The following is a 19,417-nucleotide window of genomic DNA, read 5'->3' on the forward strand; positions in this document are numbered from 1 at the left end:
GATTGCCAAAGCATCCCAATGGTCTCAGCTGCAATTTTCCCTAACAGAAAACAAAATTTCACACACACTCTTTGTTCCTTGTGATTGGTCATCTCACTAATCGTCAAACGGTTGAAACAGGATTGCAAACAACACAGCAACACAAACAAACCACTTAACTCAGACTGATGCCAAATCACTAGCGGTCGCGGGAGACCCCAAACTAACACCACCTAACAGCACAACTCGTAACTACAAAGCATGGGAACGCAACAGTTTGGTTCCGGTTACTTTTGGGTCCACTCTCGGATATACACATTGTGGAGATGGTATCATAGTGAGTGTTCAGATGAAAGATAGCTGTAGATTCTTTTCTTTGTTGTTATTAGGATTAGTGTTAAATCAGTAACTACTCAGTTAAGGCAGTAACTTCATGAACTTCGTAACTGAGAAAAACGTGTTCAAAGTTGAATATACTTCGCGTTGCTTTCTCATTTCTTAAAAGTGTAGTTGTAAAATAAGCAGGAAAATTTATTTATGGTATCAGAAATTTAAATTTTCCGCAAACTGATTACAGCAGATACTACCTTTTACAGAGCATAAAGGAACTTTGATTGTTGAAGTAGTAAGTGGAAGTAACTGCCTTTTTTTGTTGTATGACGTATTTCTTACTTTGATTGTACAGTACTAGAAATAAATACACTTTGAAGGATGATTTTGGATTTCAATTTTATTATAGTAGAATTAAATTACAGAATTTACAGATAAAAATACAATCAATTTTTCGCGAAATGATTGCCAGCCGGAAATACACTAGAAATAAAGATTATTCATTTCTGCTTTATTGAATAGAAAATTTAAGAACAATTCAACTCGCGGCCAAAACATAACGTGTTGGTTATTCACATTCAGAAATATTTTACCAGAATGACGTATTTTCAACATTAGCAAAGTCAGTTTTTTTTATTGTTATACCTTCACTTTTTGTTTGGAGATTTTCTCAAAACTTTGGAAGGTGGACAGGTTGCACATCATGTTTAAAAAAATGAAGTTCAAAGTGTTTACTTGATTCATATATTGTTTTGTATCCAAGATTATAATTTGTCTCATTGCACTGGAAGCCCTAATCATTGCAAGTTTTACATTCAGAGTGCCAGGAGTATAGAGAAAGATACTGTTTTTTTTATAGTGTAGCCTATACTTACTGCTTTCTGTCATTACTGAGGTTGAGGGTTGGGATTCTAATACAGTTTAAGAAAGTTGTATAGGTACCGACACTGCTCTCTTAGAGTGTAGTCAGGAGGCTACATACTGCTTTCTGTCATTACTGAGGTTAAAGGTCGGGATTGTAATACAGTTTAAGAAAGTTGTGTAGTCTGTAGGCTACATACTGCTTTCTGTCACTGTTGAGGTTGAAAAAACAGCAAAGCAGTAAGTGATTTTTCGTTTAATTCGAACAAAAATAAATTTGTATTGCAAAATATCGAGACGAATCCAACGATACCAAACACGGCAAATTTATATTTTTTGTAGTTACTGCCATCTTCCTTAGCATGGCAGCACTGGCAATTACTGACCCATAGATATATTGTCTACATAATTATTTAAATTTCATTTTCTTTTTATAGGAGTTGGTACAACTAGAACTAATTCCAATGATCTTCTCCAACTTTGTAAGTAACTCCATGATTTACCAATTTACAGTACAGTATAATATATAGTAACTATATAGATCTTTAAAAGCTGTATCATTGGATCACTATATGAAAAGTACAGTGGTAAAAATTATAAATTAGATTTAGTTTTAGAACAGATGCTGATAACAGTTTTGGTTTATACCAGGTGTCTCAAAAGACTGCTGTCATAGGGCAAATCGGAAGTCTTGATGTAATGAATATTGTATAGACCTATTTATAATATTGATATCTCAGTCTTTGAGATAGAAAAAGCATTTCTGTAAAAGATGTTCAAATTGGTTTCTCTCATGAGCCTTGCAGATCGGGATACGAGCATGGAAAGATCTTTGTACATTGTAAAACATTGTTGGTGTGACATGCAGCACTAATATCTTCTTTGAGATTATCAGTTGAATGTGGACAGATTTAAGGTGTTGCCACAGGAAAAAATCAAGGTTTGTGAGGTCTGGAGAGTCATTCTATAGGTCCAACTGAACCATAGTCCAGGCATTCTTGTACACGTACACCAAAATGCAGGGGAGCTCCGTCTTGTTGGAATTAGACTCTCCTACTTCCTGCTACTACCATATCGCCAACGTACTGTTCCAACACATCTTTTACGAGCTGCAGACATCGTTCAGCGTTGATGCATCCTGCAAGGAAAATTCGTCCCACTATCTGTTGTCCATGTACATGCACCACACTGTTATTCTGGGTATCAATATATTGTGCTATGTAGGAATTCTCTTGCTCATTACACCATGTTGTGTCAGTTGACATGACCATGATACTCGCACTGTTTATTTCATTATTAGTATTTTTATTAGGTTATTTTATGACGCTTTATTAACATCTTAGATTATTTAGCATCTGAATGAGATGAAGGTGATAATGCCAGTGAAATGAGTCCAGGGTCCAGCACTGATAGTTACCCAGCATTTGGTCATATTGGGTTGAGGGAAAACCTCGGAAAAAACCTCAACCAGGTAAATTGTTCTAACTGGGAATTGAACCCGGACCACCTGGTATTGCAGCCAGGCGCACTAACCACTACTCCTCAGGTTTGGACTCATTGTTAGTAAACCAATTACAAATTCTTCCCAATATCACCATGCAGTACCTGCAAAAGTTTGTTTTATAAGAGTGAAATTTATGATATTGCAGAATACTTTGCACAGAGGTTTTAGGAATTCCAAGTTCCTGTTCAATCTTTCGCAATAATCTGGTGGGACTTCCTGTTACATTGATCAAGTACTGCAACAGAACTGTTATTACCATGGGACACCCTATATGTGGTCTCTCTCCTACAGAACAAGTCTCGTGAAGGAGTTTGAAGTTTCGACTGACGGTTAATTTTCCAGGTCTCTTTGATTGGATGGCAACAGTGAAATTCATCCCATGTTTGTCATTGACAGAGAAAGACCCGAGACATGCTGAATTTTGGCTTTATCTTGCATATTGCATTCATTTAATCTACATTCGCTTAACTGTAACAAATTATTGTCATTACATCAATTACTTCCTATTTTTCCCATGACACCAACCTTTGGGACACTTTGTCTACTTTACTTTAAGAACTTGATTTTGCTTCACCTACACGAAACTTACTATGAGTTATTTTCTTCTTTTTATTCATCTTCCTTAGTTCATAATCATTCATTGGCACATTCTCTTCAACAGTTTGTTATTTGACCACGAATTATTTGACTTTTTTGAAGGCCCATGTGACAGGAGTATTCATAGAATATCTCCATTGTCTTCAAACATGAAAGTAAAGTCTAGATGAAAGACAGAATTCTTCTTACGCCTAATCAAATGAACCATGCATAGTACAGTACCTTCAGTAAGCCTATGCAGTTTCAAATGTGCTGTCATAATTAGAATATGTTTGAAGAATACATTGAAAATCCTTTATAAAATATCTCAACGATAATCTTTATTGTCATCTTCGTTATCGTCGTCGTCGTCGTCGTCGTCGTCGTCGTCGTCGTCGTCGTCGTCGTCGTCATCATCATCATCATCATCATCATTCTCAATAATATTGAAAGTGATTCATTTGTCTTTTAAATATTTGTCCATTTTTAATATTCTTCCAAATCCTGTTTTGTTAGGAAACACATTTTTCACCATGATATTTTCTCCCTTTACATCAATCCTTCTGCAAGGTGAATATTAACACAGATTATCGATTTAAGTCAGTTTGTCCCAAAGTTCCTATTGTTGCTGTACCTTATCCGAATCAAATTAGTCAAGGTATGTCAAAGGTAGTTCATGATACATAAGGATTGTAACTCAGTGTACAATATTTTACAACTTGTGGTCATATCTTTGGGTAAATTATAGAGCAGTGAGTTTCTATGTATTGTGTACGTGAATGTCAACAAACAGAGTACCACTTGCTATGACTTTACAAAATTATAATGTAATAAGTATTTAAATATAATTATGTTATGTAAAAAAAATTTGGAATGTATTCTGTAATGCCGCGATGACAAAGAAATTTTGGATAAACGAATTTTAATTCCTTGATGTGCTACCCAGTGCTTAAAGTGGGTCATTATGTATGGTATGCATGTGAAATATATGAAACAAGCTGGTATGATATTAATAAGATTGATAAATATGAATTTAGAAATTTGTATACAGGGTGTTAAAAAGAAGGTCTAATGTTGTGAGGGGTGATAGTACACATCACAGCATTTATCGTTATCCCATACTGCTCACAGCTTTCATGTAGCTCCAGTAGCATATTCCTTAGTATTGTCTCCTCTTCTGTTAACAACGCCATACATACATACATACATACATACATACATACATACATACGTGTTCTGCCCATGGGCAGAGCTTTCACTACAAACCCAGCATTTTCCAATCTTTCCTATTTTCTGTCTTCCTCTTAGTCTCCGCATATGATCCACATATCTTAATGTCGTCTATCATCTGATCTCTTCTTCTGCCCTGAACTCTTCTCCTGTTCACCATTCTTCCAGTGCATCCTTCAGTAGGCAATTTCTTCTCAATGACCCGACCAATTTCTTTTTCTCTTTCTGATCAGTTTCAGCATCATTCTTTCTTCACCCACCCTATCCAACACAACTTCATTTCTGATTCTGTCTGTCTACTTCACGTGTTCCATTTCAAATGCTCCTAGTCGTTTCTCTTCATTTCGTCGTAATGTCCATGTTTCTCTCCCATACAAAGCCACACTCCACACAAAGCACTTCACTGGTCTCTTCCTTAGTTCTTTTTCCAGAGGTCTGACGCCATTATATACTTTATTATTCTTCCTCCTATTATCACCCCTCCGATGTACTGAAAACAGTTCTTCACTAAATCCTCCAAGTAAATGTTCAACAGTGTAGATGATAAAGCGCATCCTTCTCGTACTCCTCTCCCTATTTCACTTCCTTCTGACATTTCTTCTATTGTTTCGAAAAATGAGATAAAAATAATTTTCATAATTTTGCTTTAAGCGCAAAAATTCTGCATCAGGAAAAGCACATTTTTATTGAGAGAAGTGTTGAGAGTCAAGAAGATTAAGAAAGAAAAACTGTGAACTATTACTGAATTTCTTGGTAATGCAAGGTTCATCCAGCAAGTAAGTTCCAATGGCCGATAAAGGAAACAAAAACATCAATAAGGAAGGAATATTTATTGCGGTATTTACAGAGATTCACTGGCTACTTCTCAACATAGTCACCACCGTTATTGAGGCATTTATCATACCGGTACACCAACGTTTGTATGCCCTTGTCATAGGAATTTGCTGCCAACATCTGGAGCCATGAAGTCACTCCCAGCATCGTTGTGGAAACGTTTTACTGCCAGAAAGTGCTTCATGAGACGGAAGAGATGAAAGTCACTTGGCGCCAGGTTGGGACTGTAGGGTGGATGGTCAAAGATCTCCCATCCAAACCGAAGCAACAGATTTCATGTGATGTTGCCTGTATGGAGTCGTGCATTGTCGTGCAAAAGTGTAATGCTTCTTGTCAGCATTCCATGTCTCATATAATGAAAATTTTAAGTTCAATCTATAAGATTTATCTATTTGCAAATGTTTATTTGTTACAACATTGTATATAGAATATTAACATTTTCGGCTTTTTGGCATCATCAGATATGTTAAGAAACACGTAATCTAAACCTTGAACAAATTAACAAATGTACATTGTAATATGCATGAGAAATAGATTTTCACGAGTTTTATGTAGTATTCTTATAAGTAAAAAGGTTAATGTAGAAAAAGATTTCCAGGAAAATATAAATTTGGAAGGTCGATATGATTGCAGATACATATAACTCATGTTACAAAACACATATGAAATGATTAAAATGACAAGCATATTATATTATATCTTGCATTAATTATTAACAAAATACAAATGTTAGCAATAATTAATATTGGTGGGAAAGACTTAATTGTTGAATTTTATTAATTATGAGTAGAATGGTGATGTAATATCAATATATCAATATATTTAAAAGACCATTTATAAAATCAATAATAGATTATTAATAAAATTGATAATAAATAATGATAAAATTTGATAAAATCTTATGTGTCGTATATTGCCATGCTGTTACAATTGATCCTTAGTAGTTGTATTGCCAAACAACTTTAGCAATTTCTTCTAGACTTTACAAATTTGCACAATTCTTAGTGTAATGCATGTTCAAAGTGCTGTCCCTCAACTTGAAGACATACCTGTGCTCGCCGCCTTAGTGATCTCTGAACGTTACACAGCCTGTTCAACTCATTACGAACAATTCCACACGCATGTTCAATTCGCTGTTGTAGTACTTCTACGTTAGGTGCAGCAGAGGCGTACACTAACGACTTCAGGCGGCCTCAAAGATAGAAGTCCAGAGGGTTCATGTCCGGTGATCTGGCTGGCCAAGGAGTTGGCTCTGCGCGGCCTATCCATTGATCTGGATACACAGCATTGAGATAGCCCTTACATTGCGGCAGTAATGCTCAGGAGCACCATTGTGCATAAACCATAAGTTCACTCGCGTTGCAAGAGGGATATCATGTAGCAGACCATGCAATTCGGGTTCCAAGAATATGCGGTAGATTTCCCCATTCAACCGCGGAGGTAGAACTCGAGGTCTGAGTAACTGATTCCCCACAATATCACACTAAATGTGTGGGAGAACAGTAATGCCTATGCAGTTACTACGACGTAGGTGCCATCTCCTGGAACTCTGGCATTAAAGGTTTTGAGAAAAAGTTGTATAGAACGTTTTAGTCTTAGTTTCACCTCTACAATACACATACAAAGTATTTACACGTAATAATGAATCACCCTGTATACACTTTTAACACTTATATATCACTGATTACATTTCCAACTTCTTTACTGTGTTAATATTTATAATTTACCTTGCTTGACTAGTTTGACAAGGCATTGGACAATGAAGCACAAGACTTCGAAACTAGTCAATCAAGGTAAATCCTAAATATTAACACAGTAAAGAAATTGGAAATTTAATCAGTTAATACTATGTTGATATCAGCAGTGACATATGTTCACGTTTGTAAAAGTTCGCAAAGACTCATAAGAGATCAGTGCACATATTCCTTTAACATAAGGCTCTATTATATGATATTTCCCGCTTCATTAAAGATTTATCATGTCATAGCTTCCGTGATATTCAGTCAATCGCGCTGTAATTTTTTTAATTGATAGCTCAAAGTCTAAGGAAAACATACAAACAAATTCGAAATGAAAATCTTTTTTGAAAAGTGAGAAAAAATACTAACTTCGATGTGATCTGTTCAGAATAGACATTTACACCTTCAAAAATTGGTAAGCGCAAACTTTTTTATTTTTTACGTTAGATGGGTGTCAAAGCGAAAGAAATGCTGAGGAAGAATGGAAATTACTTTTAAAAGTGGTTGCTACTGAAAATCTTTACCGGTTTCCTAGTTATGGCGAGTTAAACAAAGGAGTGTTTTCATTTGGTAGAATACTCATGACTCCAGCTTCTGTCTATTGGAATCTCAACGAAAAATTCTTTCTTGAGCCATCTGTGCTTCAGTGGCTGGTCATGATAATATCTTTGAAAAATATTGGAGTGCAAGAGGTCAAATGACTTTATTGTCAAACGCCTGGCATTAGAAAACAACAACAACAACTTTGGCCTAAATAATTTTGTCCATCTGGAGCTGTTCTAAATAGATGAATATCATCCACAATGGTAAATCTCAAACGAGATGTCATGTTTTAATACCGAAGTAAGCCTACAGTAAACTTTATTCATGTCATGTAACATGTGGTGAATGGCTCTGATTGGCTCTTTCATCAGTGATGTCAACATAGCGTTAACTGTTTAAAGGATCTGGAGGGTTCGAAATAACATAGCGTTAACTGTTTAAAGGATCTGGAGGGTTCGAAATCTTTCTATTAAGGCAAATCACATCAGTTATTTCGCAATAGAGGTGACTGTAACATTGTTTTCTATCTTCGCCATTCCTGCTGTCAAGACTCATTCTTTTTGATCGAAAACAACATTCTATGTCGAGAATATTTTCCATTTTATTTCACAGTTTGTCAAAATTCTCCCTCAAATATTGTAATGACATTAGAAATCGGCAAGTTTTTAATTGTAGAAACTAATATCGATCTGTTTAGTTTGAAGAATACTGAAGCGCATTGCTAAGTGCAGAAATATCGAGAAAAAGGTTTCCAACAGTAAATTGAAGTCGGAATCATTTTGAAGACTAACACAACCATGAGCTGAAGAAATAGTATCTTGATTCCATTTCTGTCAGTTTTCAACAATAGAATTAACAAGATATTTAATTCCATCTTTTCATAAGTGAACAGTTTCTACAGGACGACTTTGATATTGTCATCTAGTTGCTGGAACAGATGGAATTTTCTTCTTTATCTCAATTGTAAAGGTTTTGGTGTTGATTTTGAAAAAGAAAAGTTCCAAAACATGGCAAGATAGAAAAATAACTTTACTTTCTGAATGAAAGATGCAGACTGGTAGAGAAAGATATTAAATTTGTGTGCTTAACCAGTTGCATACCCAGGATTTGGTTTTGTGGAGGGCTTCAGATAATATAGGTACTGTACTTGTAATGTTAGCACATAAGCTAAATTTAGTTTAAATGTTAATTTCATTTGTTACAAATATTTTCAATCTGCAAACACAAATATATGCTATGGAATAATATGAGCCTATTGAAAATGTTTAGATCTTCTCGTAGTTGTTCTAAAGTCCATTACTTAAATCTCTTTTTAGAGTATGTCAAACTTTAAACAATTGGGTCATGCAGAAAGTCACATATATTTAAAGTACAAAATCAAAACGTTCTTGCACCCTCATAGCCACAGTATAATATCACTGCCATATTGAAAGCAGGTAACTTTATAGATATAATGTCTGGAAAGAAAATTATCTATTGATTTAAGTATTGCTGATGGAAAGAGAACTCAGGTTTTGGAAAATAGGAAAAAAACTCAAGCTAATGATGGAAACATTCATACTATGTGGACGATGGTTACATGGTCATAGGGACCATGGTGAGTTTGATATAACTAAACTCCAGTAGAGAATGAAGGAAATGTTATAGTTATTCTAAGAGCTCCAATAAATGCAGGAGACAGTGAGTTAAACTATTTTTCGAGTTGTGATAGAAATGCTACTGATGTAAGTTGGAATATTCAAAACCAAATCATACAATCTTTTGGCTACTGAACATAGTCTTTGCATGAAATTATCGTACATTTTGCACACAAGACACCCTGTTTTCGCATACAAACTATCGAAATTCATGTAATTCAGTAATTGAAAGAAAAATAGTTTCAGATGTGAACAGTGCAAGATGTTTCTCACAAGGGACACCTTTGACCTCGAATGATTGGAACCGCACAAAAACATGCTTAGAATAACAATCGATCATAAACAAAAAAGTGGTGTGTGTCATTTCCATGCAAAACTCCGCACTTGTCTGTTAGCACCATTAGATGGTGGTATATTGAAGCTGCACTAACCAGTGCTCCAGTTGCGTGAATGGTATCGCTGCAGTACGTTTTTGTCTCTTGGAGTGTTCGCAAGTGGGTTACTGTGTAAACTGTGTACAGTGCAGTGATATCATGAAGATAATTAATCCTACGAATGTGGTCCATATATTAAGGACAAAGTTGCGATTTGCTGAATGTGGAAATGTCATCGGAGCCGAGGGTATGGAGTTCGCGGATATATTATATAACATAATTCAGAAATATAATGGGGATGACACAGAAATACATGACATTATGCTGGATAGATATATTAATTTTGAAGGAGAAGAGAAACCTGAACCTGAAGGTGGCTGTTCAAGCAGTACATGACATTCATCTCCAGAGCAACAGGAACAGTCAAGTCAAAGTGAGTACAAACTCTCTCCACCCAAATAGTCGAGGTCCAGTGTATTAGAAGATATTGATATCAGCGTACTAGAGAACATTTTTGAAGACTATTACAATCGTGGCTTCAATTCCTATAGCAAACTAATGAAGCGCTATAAGTGCATTAAAAGTAAATCAAATTGCTCATTAATTCTATATTATGTGTCTAACAAATGGTGAGCAGGAGCTCGTTTCAAAGGAAACAGACTGTCGCAATTACAAACTATAAAACAGCATGTAATATCGCAACTTGATAGTGCAAGGAGGTATGGATCTACAGTTCAGTATTGGCATCTGCAGATGTGGACGCTGGAAGCGGCTAAAATGGTTGGCTTGGACAATTTCAAAGCTTCCAATTCCTTTATCGACCATCTCAAGCGTGAATATGGCATTTCATCCAGGCATATTACTACATTTGTCACACGTAAGGACATAGAAGACGATAATAGTATGCGTCAGAAGGCACAACAGTTTGTGGAGGAAGTGAACATGTTTATAAGAGAGGAGGGTGTTGAGAAAGGTAATGTTTGGAACAGTGACCAGAGTCAATTCCAGTATGAAATGTCTTCAGCATCAACACTGTCCTACAGAGGAGAGAAAACTACAGCTAGTGTGTTGCAGTCTGTACGTAGCTCTACCCACAGCTACACAATTGATGTGGCTTTATCAATGACAGGCAGACTAGCAAACAAGTTGTACATCTGTTTTCAAGAGATGCAAGGCATTTCGGCCCAAATATTTCAAAGAAACTTGAAACAATCTGCCCGCGAAACATTCATGTGGAGGCAAGCAAAAGTGGAAAAATGACTAAAGAACACATGAAACGTTTTCTAACTTCAGTCTTTGGCGAACATGTAACAAGTAAATAGAGCTATTGTTGTGTGATTCCTGGTCAGGTCATACAGCTCGTACCCTTCTAGATGCAAGTTTTCCAAACAAAGATGTTATGCTGAAGATATTGCCACCGAAAACAACAAAATACTGCCAACCCCTTGATGTTTACTTCTTTCGGCAATATAAGCTCTATATCAGAAGGATTGCTGATTTTGTAAGACTACAATGTGCCAAACCATAAGTGAAGATACATGATCGTTATTTCATCATGAAACTTCACTCTGTGATTTGCAATCAATTTGCTGCACCTACGTATAAGCCTATGTTGCAATATGCTTGGCGAAAGCCAGGTTATGACATTGACATACCAACATCATCATTTGAAAATGTAATTAGTGTGGCTTTTGATATTGGTCTGCGAAAGTGATTTGAAATGTGATAACGTGGCCTTTGTGAGGTGTGCACATTGTTCTCTTCCACTTTGTTTTAACCACTTCATTAAAATCCTGTTCTACACTTTGAGGACTAATATAAGCACTATCAACTGTGTGGTACTGCTGTATATGTGTGTTTTGCGGTATTATAAGTACTTTAAGCAGAGAGTTTTTGGCACTGTTGATTGAAAATGTAATGATACACTGACGTCATTGAATTACGTATAATTTCCCCCCTATGGTATTGATATCTTGTTACTTGGTTTCTTTCTATTAAAATGTCACTTGAGGTAGAATGCAATGTTTTGCATGGAAATGACACACACCACTGTTTTGTTTATGATAGATTGTTATTCTAAGCATGGTTTCGTGTGGTTTCGATCGTTCAAGGAATGACCACTCATATAAATTGAGGGAAAGAAGACAGAGGATGGACACTGGAAAGTTTTCTTTTCTCGATCGTACTATCAGGGACTGGAATGCTTTACCTGCAGACTTACTAAAGGCTTTACCAACAACCAAAAACGTAAAAGGCTTAAGGACTTTACTAATAGACAGTAATTATACACAGTATGTAAAGGATGTAAATGATATTTTGTTATTGAAGTGTTGTATCAGTGAAGAATTATGTTGTATCAGTGAAGTGTGTTGTGTCAGTGAAACGTGTTCCTGTCAGGGAAGCTTTATAGTTTATAGTGGCAGTGCAAAGTATTTGAACAGTGAAATGTTTTTGAAGTGTTAGTGAAATCAGGATAGAATCAGTGAAATGTGTCGTAGTTCCAGTGCAGTGAGTGAGTTGACAGCGAAATGAGTGTAGTGCTGAAAGGTACTTGTGTAGATATGAACATTTCATACTCGTGGGGTTTAGTTCGAACTTAGATTTAAGATACAAATTAGATTTATTTTAAATGTTATTTTAAGTGATCGTGCTTCATTTAATTTAGGATATTCCCTATTATTATTATTATTATTATTATTATTATTATTATTATTATTATTATTATTAACTGTATTTTTAATTAATAAGTTTATTATTGTCATTATTGAGTGTAATTAGTTACCACTGCCACCGGATGTATACCCATTGCAGTGTGAATAATACATACATACATACATACATACATACATACATACATACATACATACATACATACATACAAAGGTGTCCCTTGTCAGTTATTTCAGATGAGACTAGTGATGTGTCTTTTGTTGAACAATTTTCTCTTTGTGTATGCTACATAAAATATGATGGCTTGAAAGGGTACATTATATATATATATATATATATATATATATATGAGACATTTTACAATTTATGCCTCTTAGACCTGTTACTAAATCTACGTATTACTCTGTGAAGAGATTTATTAAATCTACATACTTAGACTTCAACAAACAAAATTTGATAACTCAATCCCAAGGGAAAAAATGGAACTCTCTGCATCAAAATCCACAGTTAATTCCCGATTTACCACGAAAATCGTCTGTAGCTGCATTTAGATTGGCAACAGGCCATGATTGTTTGGCCAAACACCTGCATAGAATTGGAATATATCAGTCCCCTAACTGCCCATTGTACAACTCAAACCAAGAAATGGATTCGGAACACCTAAAAATCTGTGCTTCAGTGGCTGGTCATGATAATGTCTTTGAAAAATATTGGAGTGCAAGAGGGCAAATGACTTTATTGTCAAACGCCTGGCATTAGAAAACAACAACAATAATTTATGCCTCTGGAGAATGTAAAAGGTGAAAGTTTAGCACAACCAATTGAATGTGCGAAGAGTGTAATATCAACACAGAATATGTAAGAGGTCAAGGGTACAACGCGGCTGCTGCCATGTTCTCGTGCTAGTGTCAGGAGCAGCGTTGCAGGTACTTTCAGTCAGAATATATAGCGCACAACAGTAAAAAAATTCTAAATTATAAATATCACTAAGACATCACTCAAATCACATGCAAAAATGAAAGTATGGGAACTTAGTTTGAGAATGAAAAATTCTTTCCATTTTACTGGAAATATGCAATAAAAATCTGATTCTTGGAGGGCTTGGGCCAAGGTGACCAGACTTCCCAATTTGGCTGGGACATTTTCGGTTTTCAGAGCCATGTCCCTTTGTCCCTGCCTGGTTCGGCCAGGGTGCTTGTATGTTCCGGTTTTCCCAAGTAAAATGAAATGACCAGTGAGTTGAGGTTGTAAATGTAATTGCTTACCTTTCAACACTAGTGAATAGTTATGATTGTAGGCAGAGTTAGCATTAGGTTAAGCAATGGGTAACAAAACTCGTGTCATGACTTAACAATGTATTCAATTACAAAAGTGAGTCAATAGTAAAATTCCTAGTATGTTAGATATGCCAAATTATAAATATCATCCTGCATTTAACAATTTAATATGACATTGTTCAATCAGCTTTACAAGTCATAAGATCATTCGCATTTTCATGGCTCATAAGTTGATGCCCCTGTACCTGAAGAAGCACAGAGGAAGCAGGAAGCTGTTACGACCACATGTATATATATATATATATATATATACATTTTTTTTTTTTTGTATCTGATTCGCAGAATTATCTAGGGAGAGGGGAATTGCGGTACTTACGTATTTGGTCCCAGCTTCGACTCTGAGGAATATGGTCACCTTAATTGAGACCCCTTACCCTCCCCCCCCCCTCGTGAGTGCGCCACTGTGCTTAACAGTGCATAAATGTGGCAGCATCACATTTCTCACGAATCTGTGGTTGGAAACTCCTATGTTGCCCTGCCATGACTAAGGCACCATCGTAAGTTTGGGCAATTAAATTTCACTCGCAGCCAAAATTGTGTATTACCTCAATAGGATGGTAAAAGAAACAATTGGCAGATCGATCGGAACTCATGTCCGAAAATTGCAAGAAACCGTTCCTCAGTTTTACATTTCCATCTTTAGACAATGCCGAAATGTTGATGGCATTTCATATTATTTCATTGTAATATCAGAAGTTTCGTCAAGAATCAATACAAAAAAAAAAATGAAATGAAGAGAAACTTATGTGCAACCTTTTATATGAGGCACTCTGTACAGCAGAGATCGGCAAAATATAATCGTGATTGCTAGCAAGAGTGATGTCGCAGGAGCAGCGCAGTAAACTGTCTTTGCTCCACTGCCTCCCTTCCATTCAACTCCCCTCCAACTCCAGTACATAGTCATCTATCAGTGGCGGGTTACCTGCTTAGATTTTAGGTTGCTTCTTTCTCAAAACTTTCAACGTCTGTTTGGAAACGTGTGTTTAAGGAAGAATGGGAGGAACAGTATTTGTTGTGCACATTGTGACAATGTAGACGCCTCTTGTGTTCTAAAATTATAATAGGCACTTATAAATCAAACATCAAGCAACATGTCCACATCTGTGGAGTAACGGTCAGCGCGTCTGGCCACGAAACCAGGTGGCCTGGGTTCGAATCCCAGTCGGGGCAAGTTACCTGGTTGAGGTTTTTTCCGGGGTTTTCCCTCAACCCAATACGAGCAAATGCTGGGTAACTTCCGGTGCTGGACCCCAGACTCATTTCACCGGCATTGTCACCTTCATCTCATTCAAATGCTAAATAACCTGAGATGTTGATACAGCCTAATAAAATAAAATCAAGCAACATTATGACACGTCATAATGATTATCACGAAATTGTAGGTAAATGTGAACTTTTCTAATATAATTTTAAATGGAAATGTGCACGGTAGAAAATAAGGATAAAGATAATTTCCTTTTCGTAGGCTGGACAGGGCGAAGCAATTAAAACTAAAAGTTAAATTCAAATAACAGTTCCGGTACTAGAATATGGTGAAACAAGATATGAGTCAAAGGGAACTCCATGCAAGTTATGTTATTGCTTTGGAAGTAGCAAAATCATTAAAGTGCTATAAACATGCCTGCAATAAGGTTGGTAACATAATTTCTCCTGAATAATCTGATGTTTTTAACATCCACACAGACAATACAGAGGAGGATAAGGGATATTGAAATACTAGCTGAACGAGAAATAATTCAAGGGTACATCAATCTGTGGTCTATTCTCTCGCTTCAGGTGGAAACACATATAAGATTGATACAGTAGAACCGGTAATGTTCACCCGCGGAGTTACGAATGATCTCTCTGTATAAGAATATTTGTTCAATGTCATTGCACTTAAAGGAAATACAACAGGAGAAAGTTATTCCAAGTATAAAGAAAATATATAGAAGAAATTAATCTGAACATAAAGCAACTTGTATCTCTAGTAACACATGGGACTCGAAATATGATTTTAAAAAAGTCTACTAGGTGGACTAACGTGTTATTTAAGCGAGCTGGAAATAAGTGAGACCATGAAATGTTGCCATTGTGTAACACACCAGACTAGCTTCGATTTGAATAATTTAAAGGGAAAAATTGTTCCGGGGCCGGGTATCGATCCCGGGACCTCTGGTTGAACGTACCAGCGCTCTGCCAACTGAGCTATCCGGGAATTCCACCCGACACCGTCTCAACTTTTCCCTTTATATCCACACAACTCGCGTGGGCTGACGAAAAGCCAGAGACCCACATCGAGTGTACACAATCTCTGTGTGACTTGAAATTGTGGTTTTCTGTTAACGTACACAGTGACGTATATATTATGCAAGAGTTGAGACGGTGTTGGGTGGAGTTCCCGGGTAGCTCAGTTGGTAAGAGCGATGGTGTCTCCAACCAGAGATCCCGGGATCGATACCCCGCCCCAGAACAATTTTTCCCTTGAAATTATTCAAATCCGCTTTACAGGGAGCCTTACCTGAAAGGCTAGATTTGCATAATATATACGTCACTGTGTACGTTAACAGAAAACCACAATTCCAAGTCACACAAAGATTGTGTGCACTCGATGTGGGTCTCTGGCATTTTGTCAGCCCACGCGAGTTGTGTGGATATAAAGGGAAAAGTTGAGACGGTGTCGGGTGGAGTTCCCGGGTAGCTCAGTTGGCAGAGCGCTGGTACGTTCAACCAGAGGTCCCGGAACAATTTTTCCCTTGAAATTATTCAAATCTGCTTTACAGGGAGCCTTACCTGAAAGACTAGATTTGCATAGCTTCGATTTATTTAAAATGCTCTAGAAAAATATCTGTAGTTCTATCTTAGGTCGCCTGCCACTATCGTACATAGCTCCTATGTTTGGCTGTACATTCTGTATATTTCCGAACAATTGTTTTCTGAATGATAAGTTGCAAAATGTAAACAATGATTGTGACTAACAGACGAAACTTTTCTAGTTGATTAAGTGGCAAATTCTGACGTATTTTCCTAGATTGTTGTGGCACAGTAAAAATTAAGATGAGATAAAACATAATTTGTCCAGCTATAAATCATTATTGTGTAGTCAGTCATATTGATATTACGTTATATGTGTTGCGGCTTGCGTCCAGTGATGTCATCATGAGTACCGATGACTGCTGTACAGCATCAGTTTGAATATTGAACAGTGTTGCATGTTACATTACAAAATCAAAAACATAATAATCCCGTACACCTACAGAACTTCTAAAAATGCACCATTGTAATTGTAACAGTAATATTGCTACCCAAAATAGACCATTTAACAATTCGTTACTCGCGTTAAATTTCGTAACACCAGTACTCACCTGGATTACAATGGTAATCCACATTTGTTTTTGTTTACAGACAAGGTTTAAACATTGCAATTAGATTTAAATGTTAAGAAATATATTGTTTTCAGTTATTACAGTAATGAGAATGGATATGTTACGCATAACGGAAGTATTAAATATAAATAATAATTAAAAATATAATATACAAATTGCATTCAAGTGACATGTTTGCATAATATTTCCACACTGGACGTGTCTTTGAGTCATAATTTATTGTTCCACCATAGTTATGAGTTAGTTCACTATCATCATAATTATGTAGGATATCTAGCATTGTTGCTCACTCGCTGTTTGAAGGTCACCTGAAGTCTTGATGTAATCTCTTCTGCAGAAACGCAAGTTCACTACTGCTGACCTTTGTTACGTCATATTAGATAACTAAATACCTCACTCAGGGGTGTAGCAATGAAAAATTTCAGGGATGTAACAATCATTCTCACTTCACTTGTAATATTTTACAGAAGTTTATGTGTATTGTAAGAAGGATATTGATGCATTTTCATTTTTATGTTTACTGTTCACACTTTACACACGTGAGTCTAATCTACATCTGATTCAATTATCTGAGTATATCTATGCATTTCTTCTACACAGTTCAAACTAATTACATCTGAATGAGTAGGACAAATTCTCTTCAAGCACTGGAAACAAGATTGTCTTGTGCTCTTGTTTTTTGTTCTACCACACATGTAGCACCTACCAGTACCTTCTGGCTGTGTTCCTTCTTCTTGACTTGTTTGTGGAATGCTAAAAGTTGCTCTCCTCTTCTCTTTATTTCTCTTGAAATTGTCTGTTGGGTGATACGCTCGAAAATTAGCGGCTTCATTAGGTCCAGAGCAAGGGTTTTAGGAAGTTTTTCCGTAGAATTTTTTGTTTGTTTGTTTGCAGAATAAACAACAAGAGCATTGACACTCCTATGTTTAGTAAGTCAAAGAAAATAGTCAGAGGTCAGTGTCGTGAATTTCTGCTTACATCTTAGGCTGAGCATAACTGGTCCAGGACATCTACAGCACATTTAGTTCTATTATAGAATGATATTATTTCAGGCTTCTGGCTTCCTCCCGTTTCCCTATACATTGCCTTATCATAATGCATGGTTGATAATGCTAACACTGTTTTGTTTTTCTTTGGTACATACGAAATAATTGTGCAGCTTTCATTGAATCCAAACAATGTACTGTTAACTTGCCTGTCTTGACTAGTTGTGAAATGGGGAGGGATTTCTCTTTTGTTTTTTTCCAAGGTTCCTACAAGTGTAATTTTGTCATTTTCTAGAAGATCGAAACACAGAGGTATGCTCGTGAACCAGTTATCGGTGGTCACATTTCTTCCTGTTCTTCGATGGGATGAACCAACCTCTTCACCACTGCATGTGCACTGGTACTTTGGTGAAATGGACCATGTGGTTGAATACCAGCATAAATTTCCAAGTTATGAGTGTAATATGTTTTCCCATCCACCATAGCAAAAATTTTGATCCCATATTTTGCTGATTTAGTAGGTATATACACTTTCATGGGACATCGTCCTCCCAATGCAACCAACTGCTCGTCTATAGTTACATATTCGCTTGGAATGTAGCACCTTTGTGACTTCTGAACAAATAACTCCAACACTTCATGTACAGCAGCCAGTTTATCAATTTCTTTCCTTTCCTGCCTGTCATGAATGTTATCAAAGCGTAGACATCGTAACAAAAATTGGAATCTATTGTAGGTCATAGTCAGGTAAATTGACTCTATACCTGTGCCATTTTACGTTCAGTCTTCCCGATTTCAAAGCGCCAGCAAGATACGAAATACCCAAGAGTGCTCGAATTTCAACATCATTTGTCAATTTGCAATCTCTGTCACGTCCGTAATTAAGCTTCACTTTTTCAATATAAATATTAGTACACCTTAGTATTACATTGATTATTGTCTGATCAGTAAAGCAGTCAAAACACTCTGTATGTGTCCGCGCATTTTTTGCAGCTCTTTTAGGGCCTGGTAAATGAATTACTATAGTTTGTGCTCATCTTCTCTCTCATTGAGCTACTGGTTCTTTCTGCCAAATTGTCGTGTTGTCTCTGCCCGTATAGCAGTTTCCGTCATTTATAGACATTAGTCTTTCATCATCATCACCATTATCATCATCATCATCCTCCTCCTCATTGTCTTGTTCTGAATTAGAATCGTGAACTTCATTCAAAAGATCTCTGTTGCTTTCATCATCACTTTCATTTTCAATACCATCATCCAGGTGTTCATCTAGCCACTTGCAAATATTGCTTGTATTTTCCGTACCCATTGCAGCCAACTACAAAGAGGATGGAACGATATCACACATTTTTTTCATAAAGTTACTGCATTGTATCACTCAAAACCATATACGTCAGTACTCGCGTGGATTACAATGGTAACCACTCGGAAAAATTGTGTATCACTTGATAA

General features: G+C 36.4%; 1 protein-coding gene across 2 annotated transcripts in view; it reads left to right on the forward strand.

The window, feature by feature from the left end:
• LOC138711823 (uncharacterized) overlaps window positions 1-19,417 on the forward strand; it is a 90,908-nt gene that overhangs the window by 23,103 nt on the left and 48,388 nt on the right. The window contains exons 5-6 of one of the 2 annotated variants that reach the window (XM_069843080.1): window positions 1,608-1,652; window positions 5,418-6,112. In XM_069843080.1, coding sequence (XP_069699181.1) covers window positions 1,608-1,652; window positions 5,418-5,741 — 369 coding nt within the window. In that variant the 3' untranslated portion in view covers window positions 5,742-6,112. Of the gene's footprint in view, window positions 1-1,607; window positions 1,653-5,417; window positions 6,113-19,417 lie in introns of those variants that run through there. The other variant, XM_069843081.1, reaches the window with a different exon arrangement.

This window comes from Periplaneta americana, chromosome 13 (genome assembly GCF_040183065.1).
Source record: "Periplaneta americana isolate PAMFEO1 chromosome 13, P.americana_PAMFEO1_priV1, whole genome shotgun sequence".
In the NCBI taxonomy this organism is placed as follows: domain Eukaryota; kingdom Metazoa; phylum Arthropoda; class Insecta; order Blattodea; family Blattidae; genus Periplaneta; species Periplaneta americana.